At 45.7% G+C, this 16,151-nt stretch overlaps 6 protein-coding genes across 6 annotated transcripts; 3 read left to right on the top strand and 3 right to left on the bottom strand.

Annotated features, from left to right (window-relative positions):
* Nucleotides 1-28: 28 nt before the first annotated feature.
* On the bottom strand, nt 29-1,680 carry BDV59DRAFT_190183 (major facilitator superfamily domain-containing protein; the record flags this gene model as incomplete). The annotated part of the gene is made up of 4 exons (XM_073691723.1): nt 29-319; nt 369-617; nt 669-1,404; nt 1,466-1,680. The coding sequence occupies 4 exons, from the start codon at nt 1,678-1,680 to the stop codon at nt 29-31; spliced, it is 1,491 nt and encodes a 496-aa protein (XP_073553126.1).
* Nucleotides 1,681-3,317: 1,637 nt separating this feature from the next.
* On the top strand, nt 3,318-4,571 carry BDV59DRAFT_190184 (glycosyltransferase family 2 protein; the record flags this gene model as incomplete). The annotated part of the gene is made up of 2 exons (XM_073691724.1): nt 3,318-3,566; nt 3,597-4,571. 2 exons carry the CDS (start codon nt 3,318-3,320, stop codon nt 4,569-4,571), a joined length of 1,224 nt encoding a protein of 407 aa, XP_073553127.1.
* Nucleotides 4,572-6,997: 2,426 nt separating this feature from the next.
* On the top strand, nt 6,998-8,156 carry BDV59DRAFT_166707 (histidine phosphatase superfamily). Its single transcript, XM_073687761.1, has 4 exons — nt 6,998-7,154; nt 7,213-7,591; nt 7,660-7,869; nt 7,922-8,156. Exons 1-4 carry the CDS (start codon nt 7,079-7,081, stop codon nt 7,986-7,988), a joined length of 732 nt encoding a protein of 243 aa, XP_073553128.1. The 5' UTR covers nt 6,998-7,078; the 3' UTR covers nt 7,989-8,156.
* A 1,358-nt stretch (nt 8,157-9,514) lies between these two features.
* Nucleotides 9,515-11,363, bottom strand: BDV59DRAFT_190186 (major facilitator superfamily domain-containing protein; the record flags this gene model as incomplete). Its single annotated transcript, XM_073691725.1, has 7 exons — nt 9,515-9,858; nt 9,914-10,224; nt 10,293-10,473; nt 10,531-10,754; nt 10,821-10,980; nt 11,124-11,206; nt 11,263-11,363. The coding sequence occupies 7 exons, from the start codon at nt 11,361-11,363 to the stop codon at nt 9,515-9,517; spliced, it is 1,404 nt and encodes a 467-aa protein (XP_073553129.1).
* Nucleotides 11,364-12,749: 1,386 nt separating this feature from the next.
* Nucleotides 12,750-14,081, top strand: BDV59DRAFT_190187 (glycerate kinase; the record flags this gene model as incomplete). Its single annotated transcript, XM_073691726.1, has 6 exons — nt 12,750-12,836; nt 12,886-12,946; nt 12,980-12,994; nt 13,112-13,249; nt 13,290-13,922; nt 14,065-14,081. The coding sequence occupies 6 exons, from the start codon at nt 12,750-12,752 to the stop codon at nt 14,079-14,081; spliced, it is 951 nt and encodes a 316-aa protein (XP_073553130.1).
* A 584-nt stretch (nt 14,082-14,665) lies between these two features.
* On the bottom strand, nt 14,666-15,919 carry BDV59DRAFT_197280 (putative cyclase-domain-containing protein; the record flags this gene model as incomplete). Its single annotated transcript, XM_073692881.1, has 6 exons — nt 14,666-14,841; nt 14,891-15,262; nt 15,309-15,395; nt 15,448-15,468; nt 15,528-15,793; nt 15,849-15,919. 6 exons carry the CDS (start codon nt 15,917-15,919, stop codon nt 14,666-14,668), a joined length of 993 nt encoding a protein of 330 aa, XP_073553131.1.
* Between the last annotated feature and the right edge of the window lie 232 nt (nt 15,920-16,151).

Raw genomic sequence — 16,151 nt, forward strand, 5'->3', positions numbered from 1 at the left:
CAGGTTCTTGGAGGAGTGACAAACCAATTCAAGTTGCATATCTCCAACCAGTTGCATTCCCACTGGCTTCTTCAGCCTCGTCTAGTGCTTTATTTTTCTTCTTGCACCATAGCATAGTGGCCACGCAGAACATCACAGTGAGTCCACACCCTGCAATGATAATACCGCCTCCGGTCTCGTACCGCGGTTCTTGAGATCTTAGGAAGAAATATGGTGTGAACCAATGGGACACTGAAGATACGCAATTCGCAATTGCGACCAGCGCTGCCCGTTTTGTCCGAGGTCGCGGGACGACTGTGGTTTCCCAGGATATTTGGATCTAGAAATTTCATTAGCAATTTGAGTGTATTGGTAACATTCGTTCTTACGTTCAACCCAACAAACGGTCCTGTACAAAGTAAGATCAGGCTGAAATATCTAGCACCGATGTCCAGCGTAGAGATCATTATTACCGCCCCCGCAAGTGTGACAAGAATGGGTCCAACTATGTGCCAACAATGTTCCAACAGTCGCCCAGATGACCAAGAAACGACAAGGGTCACGATGTATGCAACCACGTAGGGCGGTGCTTGGACGAGATATGTCACAACCTCGGTGAATCCCAGTGTTTCCACGATCTAGGATACGCAATTAGCTTGTATGTACTTCTATTGTGAATGTGTTCTCACCGATGGAAAGAAATCCTTAAATGATTGGGCGATGATGAGGAAAAAATGGATCCCGGAGAATAGCCATGTAAATGGATCCTTAACCGCTAACCATACTCCTGCCCAGTGACCTCCCTCGTTGTCTTCGTGAATGCCACCTGCAGATATGAACTGTCTGTATTGCGCCATCGCAGCCTGCTCTTCGGTAAACCACCGACAACTAGTGTTATTGGGAAAGTTTGGAATGAACCAAAAGGCAAGGCAGGCCACCATAATACTAACTATACCTTCCAGCAAGATAAACCATTGCCAGGCCGTTAGTCTTGCAACCCCATCCATGTTGGTGAGAATGGCAGCTGCAAGAAGCCCAGAGAATACGTTTGATATTATATTACCCGCATGCCATATGCCCATTCGCAAGGGTGATTCTTTCTTTGTATACCACGACGAGGTCATCAATGAGACAGCTGGGATAAACGGGCCTTCGGTAACGCCGACCAAGAACCGACAGAGGCAGAAGCCCCAGCCAGACGACAATGCAGACATACACACGGTCACTGTAGACCATGCCAACATTATGCATGGTAATATAATGCTTGGCTTACCCTTCGCGATGAACACGCTGGCTGGGACTTGAGAAATGATGTAGCCAACATAAAAGAGGGAGATACCAGCAGACCATTGAGTATCCGACATTGATAGGTCGCTTTGCATACCGGCTAGTCTAGCATTGGATACATTAATTCTGTCCAAATAGCTGTGATAACATTAGCATCTATTACGTGTTTCTAGTTTCTAGTAAGTTGCGATGTTCCCACCTCATAAGCAGCATCATCGTCACACAAGGTAAAAAACAGAAGTCCAACTTCCGGAGCACGGATTTATTGAGGGTGTTCAACTCCTCACGAGACTTCCCATGGAGCAATGGGAATAAATGCAGCGACTGTTCGGGAAATGATACATTTTCCAGATTCTCAAAGACAATTTTTGCTTGTGTGCTGTCAAGAGATTTTCTTTCATCAGTGGGCGCCATGATCGACGAAGGTGAGAGGAGCGATTTCAAAAATGAGGAACGTTCTTTCCATACTGGCTCTGCTGTTTATATACAGAACGTCTATAGTGTGTGTGGTTCGTTGGAAATGCACCTACCCCAAGCCCGCAAATCTGGGGATGTTGATCAGACATGCAACCTCCGCACAAACTGGGTGCGTCCGACTTGGCGTGTAGCGTTCGGACGGGGTCCGGAAACCAACCAAATCTCTAGAAATCCCTAGCCGACCATGAATGATTTAGTATTCAAGACCCACGGGAATAAAAATAAATAAATGAAAAGAAAAAAGTTTAAAAGAAGTCACTTTAAGCTGCCTGCTCCCAATGTCAAAGTGAGGGGGTGGAACTTGTCATTATAAACGCTACTGGGTACTTCAGCAAGTTCTTAGATACTCATACCTATACCCATGAAATACTGTGATAGGATCAGCCCCGGAATATAAATTGACCATTCGAATCTGAATCAGAATGATTACTACTATGGGGTTGATCCCCCTTGGGATCGCGAGGAGGGCGGTGGGGATAACGACAGTAAACCATTGTTATGGTGGAAATTGTAAAATCTGGCATTCAATATGAAAGAATCACTCAGGAACAAAACAACTAAAATCATTATGAAATATATCTGACTACAATAACTAGTAATCAACCATTCAGGAGATTGTCGGGTTAATTTATCTATCGATTATAGGAACGAGAATAATTCCGTTGGAGCTTAATATCTCTTTATGCGTTCTTGGTTACCTTTACAAATTCCATAACAAAGGCATGGCTCTCCCCATTGCCCATTGTTTCCCTAAATGAATAACATTGGCATTGTATTCAACAAGGACTTAAATATTTTTCTATATTTTGTCTGGACCATCCGTGTTACGTATGCATTCTGTTATTCATTATTAGCAGATCTGAAGATTATATGCTTGATCGATAACTGGTTAAAGTATCGCCATCAACTAAAACTCACACCCAATACTTTAATTTATATAGTAAACTGGAGCGCATTGGGCGGTTTATCTCACTTGCCCTTTCATTGCATGTTTTAAACAGCTACTGGCTGATCTGTTATCAAGGAAAGGAAAAGATCGAAACGTGCGACAGAGGATAATGCACTTGCTCCTTGTAATGGCAACCGAGATATCCCGGTTCTAGTAATAGTAGGACAATGCTTTCAGCATCACAATATACATTTACCTTCTATATCGCAAGGCGGATACTTATTAATAATATCTGCATTTAGCAGTTCTTAACAAAATCGCATTTTTATTATACCTAATGTTAGATTAATGGCAACATACAGCTGTAGGGTACCTCAATGAACAGTATAAGCAGCTGTTATTTAATTACTTTATCCATTCAATTGTATAGACATCAATGCACGGAAATTGTATATTTACATCCAGGGGCTTGCCTCAGGCATTCTGTTGAGCTGGAAAAAGCCGCAACTTCACTGATTGATGCAAGTAGCGTTCATATAAATTCACAATCTAGGCACTTTAGTTTTACCTGGATACACATCAAGCATTTCATGTCGGGTCATCATACCCATCGCATACACTCTATACTCAGAAGACACTTCCAACACACTCCTCGTTGAGGCTATCCTGGAAGATGGCGGTTAACATGGCTTTCATATTCAGTATCCTGTTTGCCTTTAGATACATTCGCCTTCTTGTCCATATCTTCTCGTTCTGGTGCCTCTACCAGCCTATCCCAGTCCCCCATCGACCCACCTACTACCCTCGCGACTGTTCCATTATCCTCCCAACTGTCGACCCGCAGAATCCCGATTTCAAAGAATGTCTTATATCCTGCCTTCAGAACAAACCAGGTGCCATCATAATCGTTACAGTTGGTAGAAATCTTGCCAATGTAATAAAGGAGCTGATAGGGTCAATTGAGGCTGGATTTCCAGACACAACTATCACGGTTGAGACCAGCATGCTTGCTAGCAAGCGTATGCAAGTAGCACATGGGCTCAAGTTTGTGAAGACCAAGATCATTGTTCTTCTTGATGATCATGTGTTTTGGCCATCCAAAATGTTCTTACCAACCATTCTAGCACCCTTTGAAGACCCGAGGGTCGGTGTAGTTGGCACGAACAAGCGCGTGCGTAGAACCGACAAAGGGCTCAATATTAAGTCTTTCTGGAATATGCTCGGCGCTTTATATTTGGAACGTCACAACTTTGAAATTCGTGCTACAAACGCAATCGATGGAGGAGTCTTTGTCGTCTCCGGTCGTACTTCCGCTCACCGGTCCCAGATTATCCAGGATCCATTGTTCATTTCAAGGTTTACTAACGAAAATTTTTTCTTTGGACATTTTGGCCCCTTGAATGCTGACGATGACAACTTCATTACCCGCTGGGCGGTTCGGCATGGCTGGGATATTAAGATCCAGTATTGTCCAGATGCATTGATTGAGACTACTCTAGGCACATACCCAAAGTTCATATCTCAGTGCCTGCGTTGGGTTCGCACGACCTGGCGCAGTAATTCAGCCAGCTTACTTACTGATCGTACTGTTTGGCGTAGACAGCCATGGTGTGTTTATGCCGTTTATATGACTTCGTTTGTGAACTTTGCACTATTTTACGATGTTGCGCTCCTGTACTCATTGGGCCAAAGTTCATGGGCAAGCCAGCGGTCTGTTTTTTTATTGGCTTCCTGGATCGTGAGCTCTAAGCTAGTCAAACTTATTCCGTATTTCCTTCGCGAACCTCAGGATCTAGTCATGTTGCCAGGCTATTTTGCATTCGCATACTTCCATAGCCTCATAAAACTGTACGCCGGTTTAACATTTTGGGTTACTGCGTGGGGAAGTCGGAACTTAGATTCCATAACCAAAAACGGTGATGTGGCTAACACCCATTGAGATGTTTCTAACTCTTGTACTGATCAGCTCTTCTACACAGGGGCCATATTATCCATCCTGCTATTGGCCAATAGCTACGTCATGACATTTGCATCTTTCCCAAGTTAAATAATGTTTAGAACGCAACTGAGTCCTTTTCCGAATGTGAATAACTTGTGTATAAAAATATTTTCCTCCGGCTGAGCATCTTCTAATATTCTGTGATTAGTGATGGTTGAGAGAAGATTGCCTTAGCAGTCTACTGGACCTTGGTAACATGTGTATTTGGTAAGGCTTTCAATGTTTGGTCGATAGTATACCTTTGTATATGTTTTGATGCTGCCGTAGGTTTTCCCTATACTGTAATACAAGTGCAAATGCATTATTATTTTGACAAGATCTCTCTAATGGTTCATGCGTAGTTATCTTCGGACTTTTTCTTTAGCCATCCACCATCTGTGGTGATAGCGGGCCAAGCAAGTGGGGACACTGGGCAGCCACTGTGAACTATGTTATGTGAATAACATAACGGGATAAAAATTGTGCGCCATTGTTCCTAGTGGAGGAGGCTGGGTCAACCAAACTCTGAAACAGCATTTATCCCTTGTTTCGGAAAGGATACTGTAGCAGACACAGACATGTTCCAACGGTGTCTTTAACCTGATACACTTTTCATCATTTGAATGTACTCCATTTCCAGCCATTTCCACAAACTGAGGTATTTTGTGCTACCATGTCTGATCTCATTCCTCACATAAGCCATCGCTCGTGGCAGATCCGTGCGTTCGTCCACGCATTTACAATAGCGGGTCCACGTTCAACCCGACCATAAAAGTTTGTTTTTGCAGGTTTTACTTAAAGAATAACTATCCCAGCCATTAGTTCGACCATGGCCTAACAGTTTCAGAATCTCCAAGACCTTTTGTGACGCAAAAAGCATGCCCCGCCATTATCTTCTGGTGGCAGGCGTTGGAATGCATATCGTTTCTGGAAATGTCTCCCCTTGCATGCAAGGAATGCCGAGTAGGCTGGACCGACACCCAAGGCAGCCGAGGATTGGTGGCGATGAGAAGAGGCGATGAACACATTGCACATGTCATTGTCATGCGGGAAAGCTTTTGCCGGAGAAATTGCTGCAGCAGGCTGGGCGAGGGCGACATACATATCTACCAGTGCGCCTCAATATGCCGCCTTTCCAGACTTACTCCGCCAGAAACCACCCTCTTCCTTGGACTACCGTGAAAAGGAGGGACTTTCCTACAGTTCACCGACCCATTACTGCGGTATCTCAGCAGAAGAATTTTTAGCATTTGAAAGCTACCCCATGGTCGCAGTTACTCGTGTAGCTATGAATCCTGCTTCAACTTCACAGCTCCTTCTCATCGAACCCGACAACATTGTACATGACAGCGAATATTCTACTACGAGTCTCGGTAACCCTGCCGTCAACTATCCGTATCATGATTCAGTCAACCCTTTGAGCGCGGTGCGCCGCACTCGGGGCTTCCGGAGGTCATTCCGACGCCTGTTTCGCCAAAATGGCAATAAAGGGCTGGCTCGCAACGAGCTTCTCAACCTCGCACCTGGAAGAGCCTCGGGAAATAACGCTGGGAGTACGTCCGATGCCCAATGCTGTATACATCCAGTTTAGTAGTTAACGGTCTATCCAGGGCGCAAACTGAAGAGTGTCATATCTTTTCCTTCTCGCCGGAGGAGACCAGCCGTTGACAAGATAATTCAACAATCGTACGAAGAGGAACCAACGTGGTGGGAAGATGGTATGGATGAGGCGATCGATCAGCTACCTCTTCTGGGTGGAACAGCATCCTCAAGAGTGTTCTGAGTGGGATATATTTAAATGTATTTATTCATGGACTGGAGCTGGACTCGGCAGAATGCAAGATAATGATGGACTGTGCTTATGCGGCGGCGAACGGCGTTAAGGGTTACCTTCTCTGGTTTTATTTTCTTTCTCGTCTTACTCCATAAGTTGTGAAGGTTACCAACTATATGATCCGGGCATAAAGTTTCTTCCACTAAATTCTAGCCGATCGACACGACGAAGATAGATCCTGATGCATTACATTAACATGCATAAGAGATAACGCGGACCAATATCGATCTCTAATTTTCTTCTTTCGTATGGAGCACTTGCTTGCTGGCTCACTACACCGACAATTCAATATTAGAAGCCGCTCATAGTTAATGTCAACAGGCGCGAAGTTCCTTGTGCTGTAATTTATTTCAGTTGGAGATAGACCTGCAGCAGGAACAAATGACAAGACCGATAAATCTCAATATGTATTATTTTAGAGACTGGCACACCGTACGATATTTATGATATTTCTTTACAAGCGGGAACAACTTCTCTCCAAACTGCGGGAGGAAGGAGGCAAAAATGGAAAAAAGGGAAAAAAGCCCGAACTACCCCCACATACCCACTTTCACTCACCGGCATACGGCGTACCACCACTGTCAATAAAAGTGAGTTAATCGTCGGTTTATTGTGTCTGAGAGACCATTGTGTTATGAGAACTGCGAGGAGACTGTCCAATATGCCTGACAAAGACGCTGGAACACCGCGTGTTTTTCTCTACCGCCATGGTGCGTCACAGAATGCCGTCCCACATTTTTCCTGTCACAAGGTTCTGATTACGAACAGGAGAGACGGAGTGGTCCAAAAGTGGTCGGTACACTGGTAGCAGCGAGCTTGAACTGACCGAGCATGGTGCAAAACAGGTTATTGCATCCGGCAAGATCCTCGTGGGACCGGGAAAACTCATCGATCCCGAAAAACTTGCACGAGTATATATCAGCCCCCGCCGGCGCGCGGGCAAAACGTTTGATTTGGCCTTCAGTGATTCTGACAAACAACGTTTGAGGGATGCGCGGAAGGTCTCCGAGACGGATCGTATTGCCGAATGGGATTATGGTAAATATGAAGGCCTTCTGACCAAAGAGATCCGGGCACTGCGGGGGAAGCATGGTTTGGATACCTCGCGGTCATGGGACATTTGGGTGGATGGGTGTGAGGATGGAGAGTAAGTTTTTGAATATGCAACATTCTTGTTCCCAGTGTTATTGGGTTCACGTCTAAGAATAATCTCAGGTCTCCAGAACAAGTTGCAGCTCGCGTTGATAGTCTAATAGCCGAAATCCGTTCCATCCATCAGGGCAATATGCATGGTGAGAACCCAAGTGATGTTCTCCTGGTTGCACACGGACATTTACTGCGTGCATTCACCAAACGCTGGCTTGGGTATCCTATGGGGTTCCCACTCTCCATGATGCTTGAACCCGGAGCAGTTGGCGTGCTCAGGTAAGACGATGATTTAGGCGGAATGCACCTGAAAAGGCTAACTAGCATTTAGTTACCAACACCATAGCATAGATGAACCGGCATTCCTCGTTGGGTACGGATTTCCATTGCATGAATGACAACGTTCTGCTTGAGTGAAGTGTCAGCTGTTATGCTAGTTGGGGAACAGATGGATTTTTCATTAGATAAATATAAATTTGTAACACTGCGATTAGTTGTCCATGCAGCAGACTGCATACGCTTGTATGGTAGCATATATGTTACCCCTACATAAAATAAACAAGAACAAATAGAGAGGGAGTTAGATAATTCTACCTTTAAGTTTCCATTTATCCCAGTAAATTATAAACAATACTTTCTTTCATACCGGGGATCTGCAGCTTTTTTGTTCGTTGTAATTGGTCATCTCTATTCCGCAGCCTGAAGACTCCAACAAGCCCAACAAGGCACCCTCTGTCGCATAATTCTTGCCACGGTTCTCGTAGGGGATCGGACACCGTATATCAGTACCTTCTTACGCACTGGGTGGCTTTCCCTTTATTAGATATACACTTCCAATATACGGCGAGCCTCTCTGGATAATGTCGTTCGTGTTCCAACGGCGGACGCGATGGATTACTGGATGCATGGTAGCTAGTCGCGGACGGTATTCTGGTGACAATATCACGTCTACGGAAACACATTACGTCTCACGTATAGCTATCAGGAACGGAAATGACGCGGCACGACAGTATCGGTGTAGGCATTCTTTTCAGTCCACGAGGAGCATTTAACGAGACGCTATGAATCAATATGGCTGGGATATCTAGTCGGTTCATACTAGGCTGCTATTTGAGATAGGCATAGTGAGTGACATGTGAAAACAACAATCTTGCTTGAAAGCGTATAAACCTCAGGCGATCACTGTCTGGCCTTCTGTCCCATACGCTAAAGCTATCCGGATTACCCCACTGTTTCATCTAAGGTACGTATATTTACACAGGTAAAACTTCACTTCTATGGCAATTATTTGGTTATCAGAATTGGGCATCGAGACGAGCAACATGCTAATGCCATTGTTTTCTCAGTTCTTATTACTCCTGCAATATGTAAGAGCCAGAGGTGCGGTTCAAACAGTGTTTGTCCAATTAATTTAATTGTAAAGCTTCACCTAGAGTGAACACAAGCTCCTCTCTCTCTATGACTTACATACTCAAATGAATAATACTGCAGAGATTGGAGTATGCTATATTTGGATGCTGGTGGCAAGAGGAACAATTTGTGAATGATAGCTGAGATTGTGGTATCTACGTGGACCGAAACTCCGCCTCATTATGGCCGTGAGCGGTAGGATCTCGGAAGAAAGCAAACTTGAAAAGCAGAAAGCGAAGTTCTCCCTCACATACGGTCATGTGTGCTAAGTAGTTTACATTAATGAAATGGAAAGAAAATCTTGCATTATCTGCGGAAGTTCACGTTGTCAACTAGCAATCATTGACCACAGCTTCTGTTTATATTCTAGGGTGGAAATCCTATTTAATACAAAAAGAAAGTGAATTTGTACCATTCACTGGTCACGTAATCTTCCGGAGCCGCCATGGCTGTACCAATCGAATATACATGGAAGTATATAAGCCTTGGATCTGCGCCATTGCCATGGCGCACCTCATGGGATCCATTTTGCCTCGCCGCTAGCCAAGTTAGCATTCTTCTTTCGGTAGAGGTACCAAAGACCGATAGACAGCACCAGCCCTAGGCACTGACTGACACAGTTCACTGCATGACCAAGTTGGTATTGAGGAGCTTGCTGGTCCTTATATATCCATACGCCAATAATTTGCCCTGGCCCTGAGAATGCAATATTGAGTCCACTTGCTAACGATGACGCAGTTGTATTACGCACGTTATCGGATACCCATGCACATAGGGAAGGGAGAGACCCGAAAACGCCGCATGTCGACAGTACAAGCATGGCATAACGAAGTTTAAGGGATGGTGTAGAGACACAGGCTGGATGGTTAATTAGGAGCTGCAAGCCATCCCTTAGGGAAGCAAGCTAACTTACCTGGAACAAGGAATGCGACCATCCCAAGCAGAAAGAAGACGGCCGCTATTAGTCCGCGACAATTATACTTATCTGACATGTATGCTGCCCCTAGAGTAACCACATATGCGCACGCGTATGGCGGAATTACAAAGAGTTGAGCTTCGAGGCCGCTGTAGCCGATCCCCGCCACAATCGAAGGAGCAAATAGTGATAGTGATGACACCCCAATACCAGCACAAAGATACGTCATATAGTGCATCCATAGACGCATGTCCCGGAGTGTACTTTTCGCGTCCTGCCAATTAAGCTTATCACCTCTGCCGTCCGAACTTTTAGCTTCTGTACAGTGGCCGCAATCAAAATGACTCACCCTCGGGGAATGTTTGCATTGAAGGACCTTTGTAATATCAGTTTCTCTTCTTCACTAAGCCATTTTGCTCTTTCCGGATAGCTGGGGAGGAAGATCAGGATTGCTACTGCTAGAACCAAACATGGCAGACCCTCGATGATGAACAGCCAGCGCCAAGCCTGCAGGCCACTGGCTCCATTCATATGTCCTATCCCATAAGCAATGGCACCTATGATGACAGTTGATGATTATTACGAGACATTCATAGATAGATTTGGGAAAATACCTCCAAACGCGCCCGCTAGCGTGGCACTGCAGAGAAAAATCGCAATTCTGATTGCTCGTTCGCGTGGGCCATACCAAAAGCTAAGGTAAAATATCATCCCCGGGAACACGCCAGCCTCACATGCACCAAGAAGAAAACGAAGGGCCATGAGGGTCTTGATGTTGTGTGCACCACCTATGCCCGCGCAGAGGGAACCGAAGGAGGCAACGAGGATCGCTAGCCATCTGGAGGCAAATCAATAAATGTCAAATGCGCAATTTCTCAAACTTCACTTTGAATGAAAAACTAACACGGGTGGGGTTAATATTTTCAATGCTATGTTGCTAGGCGCCTCGAAAATGGAGTAGGCCACCAGGAACAGCATCAATGCCACTCGGTATTGGGAATCGGTCATCTGAATAGACTCTGCAAGATCATCGGATGTATCCTCGTTCAAGACCTTTGCATTCCCTGCCTTTATTTAGTAATGCTTCTAAGACATTATTGCGTAATGTATTTGAATGATGAATTTCTGGGAGTTAGCTAGGTGAGAAGCTCTCTGAAGACATGTAGAGCACATATGGGCAAATCATATTATTATAAGGATAGCTCACCGATGTTCGACCTGTCCAAGTAACAGAGGAGGTATATCACTGCAACAAAGGGCAGAATCCGAAAGTCAATTTTTCGATATATACTAAAGCCCGGTCAGCCACATCCTCAGTTTTATACCGGGACTACAATGAGTACTACCCCGCTACCGACACGCTGTCGACTTCCTCAACACCTACCTTGGACTCGTCCACCTGAACGAAGTCCTCACCGAGATTTCCCATAGCCAGGCCTTGTGACATGGGGGTAAGGCGACGCAGATTGGTTGGTCTTGACGTTTAACCACCTAGATAGCACCTAGACATGAGGGGTATGACAGTCAACAACCACGGGCCCACGAGCAAATTTATAGGTAGACATGGATGAGGAGTTCCGGCAAGGTTCCCCGCAATGTTAATTTTCCGGGGCCCCGCATTCTACTTCTCGAGGATGGCAATGACTGGATAGACGTTGTGATACAGAATTAATCAGATATTGGGGCTATACCCAACTAACACAGTGCCGGGGGTGACAGAATTAGTGTTGTCTAACAACATTCTACAGGGAAAGAACGCCAATGTATTGAAACAAAGTCTATCTATACTTATCTAGTCATAACACATGTGTCTCAGAAAAATTACTGGATGACAGGCCGATGCCGTTCATCCAGAACAATGAACTTTTTCAGACAGCTGTACACCTGTTACGTCACATTAGTATTGCGTTCAACATATAGTGACGAACATATAGGATACCATACCCAATACTCTACCGCAAAACTGAAAGCGTATGATAAATCCAATCCCAAGAGAAATATAATTGAGACTTGCTGAGCCGGTGGATTCTTTATAAACCCCTTCCCAGACCATGGGGAATGACGCGAGCCTGCGGCAGTTAAGAAGGCAAAACAGAACTTACGGGACAAGGGTCACTTACACAAGGTACATAAGTCCGTACTCATGTCCCCCCCGGTAAAACGCCATAGTTTGGATGGCCTGCTGCGTGAACAACATGGTGAAAGGTCGGACGAGGCTCTTCCCAAGTATCTGACGAGACGTCTTATCCGGGTTATCTTATTCGGTATATAGATTTTTATTGCCGGTTTCCTTCTGTAGTTTGTTTCTCCTTTTCGCTAGGATTCGAGACGCATAGGTTTCTCTCAGAAAGCAAAATGCTAGGACGTGCACTGCCGCGTCTGCTATTGACACGACCTAGAAAATCCATCCGCAAGATAAATCCCGCATCATATATCCACCGGCTATCCTTATAATGCTAGCAAATCAATTCTCACTAAGCGCCTAACCCCTAGAAGGGTAACGTACTGATAGGACCATCAGCGGATCAAAGGAATGGCATGATGCTATATAAAGCCGTGGCAGCGCCCCGTTCTTTACGCCAACAATTACTCAATACGTCACCTCTGATCTGGTCGTTTGTTAAGAACGCGAACATCTGGCCGGAAAAACTCGTAGACCCACGAACGAGGTTCATAACGAGGTAGAACATATAATCAGGAATCAGAGGGCTTTTATGTGCCATTCCGTCTTGACACATTCCGTGCAACATCTCTCCACATCCGTCGCATGAAGGAAATATCCCCCCCCCCAAAACAAAAAAATCTTCTTTGTGGAGGCATCCCAAACACCAGCATGGACATCCTCGTGTGCCCATCAGGCTTCAAGGTGAGCATCGATCCTCACACGGCAGCAGATTGTATCGAGGAAATAATTCGACGGGTATGCCAATTGCAGTTATCCAAAGGCCCCTCTAGCTGATGGTGGTGAGGGGTTTGCAGAGGCATTAATTAGGGCCACCAATGGCATCCTTCGTGAAATGCGCGCCACAGGTCCTGTCAGACAAAACCTAAACGCCTATTAAGGAATTCTCGACGGAGGTGGGCCCAAGCCTGTGGTAGTCGAGGTTGCAGCAGCTGCATGATTGAGCCTCACACCTCCAAGTTGCCGCAATCCTTGCATCACCACAACGTATTGATTGGGCGAACTCATGGCAGCCGCACTTAACGAAAATGTGGAGCACATCATTATCGGTTGTGGAGACTCTGGTACTAGTGACGGTGGTGCAGGCATGCTCCTGGCTCTGTGCATTCAGCTGATAGGATTGAAAGGGGAACCGATTCCCAGGGCCAGTGGTGGAAAGACTCTGGCGTCATTTATGTGATATTGATCTAGACGGGTTGCACTCTCGGATCAAGCGGCGGAAGGTTCATATTGAGGTCGCCTGCAATTGGAGGAACGTCCTTTGCGGCCAAAAAGGAGTCGCCCGCGTGTATAGACCCCAAAAGAAAGCAACTTCCGCACAGACTCATGTGCTCGAGACTGCTCTTGATATGTACGCCTCTGTTGCTCAGCGTGTTCTCCGAAAGGACGTCGGCAACGGTCCTGGGAGTGGCGCATCAGGCGGACTTGGGACTGGGCTATTGCTCATCGGAGCAGAGTTGCGTCCATGGTATGACGTGATCATGCAATACTTCAACAACACCGACAGCCTATTCTGTAACTGTGAACTTGTTATCACAGCAGGAGGAATCGATTACCGAACATCAAAGGGCAAGATTCCAGCGGAGATGGGCCAGCGAGCAAAGAAGCACGAGAATCCCGTTCTTGCAATGGCCGGGAGGATAGGCAATGGTGCAGATTTTAGTTACGATACTGGAATTGATGCGTACTCATCAATTATGCAAGGCCAATCAACGTTGGATGAGGCGGTTAAGGACGCTTCCCGACTTCGCAGTGAAAGCGCGGAGAGTATGATGCGGATAGCGATGGTTGGTAAGACACTGGGAATATCAGCCAAACCCATCCGTGAGTCAGTCACAAGCACGCAGAAGCTGAAGAGCCAAGTTAATGTATCTCGAATAACAATGGGGACAGTTGGTTGATATTATGCACATTGACGATTGGCGCCTTTGTAGTATTGCATACATATAGCCTTTTCTGTTACCAGGAGAAGCATCTAATTAATTGGACACACCATACCGCCTTTATATCTACTTGAAGCTGTCTATATACCTTTGCAATCTGAGTCCATTATGTTGTCATCGCGCTCCAATTTGCCACAGACTGGGACCTACTGCGTACTAGGTACTATTGCATGTTGCCCAGAATAGGCGTCATCATGACTATTCCAGAAGCCAGTATATCCTGATTCATATTCTCGACTGTTCTCACTGCGAAGCTGATGCTGCAGGTTACTCTGTGGGTGCCCATAGGTACCCAATTCGGTCCTAATCAGCCGATGTTCACCGGCATGCAATTGTTTCATTGTTTCTTTCTTAGGCTTTTATTTTCTCTTTTCTCTCCTTGCCCGAGCCATGGATATTTGTTCAGGGAACACATTTCTCGGAGATACCACTATCTGGTATACATCAGACTTGCTTGTTACTAGACTTAGATGGACAGCTGCTTAGGTTCATCTCGTTTCATTCATCCATATTAATGTTGTTAATAAAGATCAAGGTCAGTATCAGAATATGTTTCCTTGGGGTTGAGATAATGCCTGTGGGTGTCATTTGACGCTTCAAATCAGGTCCGAATCTCAACACCATTTAGAAAATCGCAAGGGCATTGGGGGGACTGGCAACACCTCCTGTGGTATTTAACGTTGCACTAGTCAGGAAGAACGTCCACCGACATTGTTCTTCACACTCTTTGGACAGTTCCTCCAAGTCCCACATTTCTCCAATTGGCATTCCCCAGAGCGAGAGCAGGTGGTCATGTAGTCCTGCGAAATTAGAATATGAAGAAAACAGATTGCAGCGAGAGACACTTACTATAACCTGGCCGGGGGGGCCATAGCTCCCAGCCGATCGAATCACCAGCTACTGCAGCAAAGTGATTGTTCCAAAGCCATTCTAGGGTCTCCTCGGATCCCTCGACCCCGGCCCATGCGCCACCATTGGTGATATATTTAAGTCTCATCGCTTCGTCGTTCCGCTCATACCACTTAATCCAGCCCGTTCTGACGAGGAGTATGTCGCCTGGCTGGAATATAACTTTCTGTTCTTCCGCAATCTTCTGTAGATCTGCCAGCATAATTGGATGATTCGACATTGGAGAATATTCAATCCCCTTTCGCTCTGCCCATGAGCAATAATCTAGAAGCACCCCTCTTCCAACAATGCCGCCTCGTTTATCCCAATCTACTATGGTTGGATTAAAATAGGGATATCAGAGCATATGAAGCCTTACGGTCAATTCCAAGATGGGGTCCCTTAAGCAGGTCATCGTGATGTATGCCATTGTAATAGAGGCCAGTTTCCGAGTGCCCCCAGTGCCCTATACATGTCAGATACATATCAGATAATATATAGTTTCTTATCCGCCATACTTAGGCCATCCCACTGGCTGCCTGCGATGAACGTTAGCCCCAAAGTTGGACATATATATATCCCTAGGAGTGATGATTACCTGTTTGAGTGTTGACGGTAATCTCATCATCGTAGGAATAGAAGTCAAACCCTTCCTTCTTTCGCCAGTCAACAAAGGTGTGGTTTAGCTTTGCTCGTCCAAATCCTGGTTGATGTATTTTTTCAAGGCCCCAGTTCAAGGAGACGCTCTTTCCCGTGCGTATCTCTTTGGCAGCATTGGTCACGACGTCTGGCGTAAGGAGATTAAGTGTACCGATCTCGTCTTTAACGCCATTTTTATCGAAGATTCCCCATGTTGTTTTCTGTCTATTCGGGTTGTTAGGATCTCAAATTTCTCATGGCATTGTGCAGTTGACTATACCCTGTCACCTTGCTCGCTGGCAGGTCCTGGTATTGGGGCAGATTCGAGTGATACGGATATTCCTGAACCATTTTCCTGGTCAAGTAGGAGTTATTTGTGTGATTGAGGAACATATCAAACAGATACTGAATTGGCCATTGCACTCAGAAGAAACATCCATCCCAATATCTAATCTAGTCGTTTCAATATGCCCGTGGTTAAACTCTACTGGGGCAAACCGGGGGGTACCAGTAGCCGATCGCCGAGCAGTTCCCCTTTTCCGCCTACGCTGTATAGCGCACCTAAGCTAGCCATTATATTAAA

Source organism: Aspergillus ambiguus (genome assembly GCF_047715705.1).
Source record: "Aspergillus ambiguus strain CBS 117.58 unplaced genomic scaffold BDV59scaffold_1, whole genome shotgun sequence".
NCBI classification, from domain to species: Eukaryota; Fungi; Ascomycota; class Eurotiomycetes; order Eurotiales; family Aspergillaceae; genus Aspergillus; species Aspergillus ambiguus.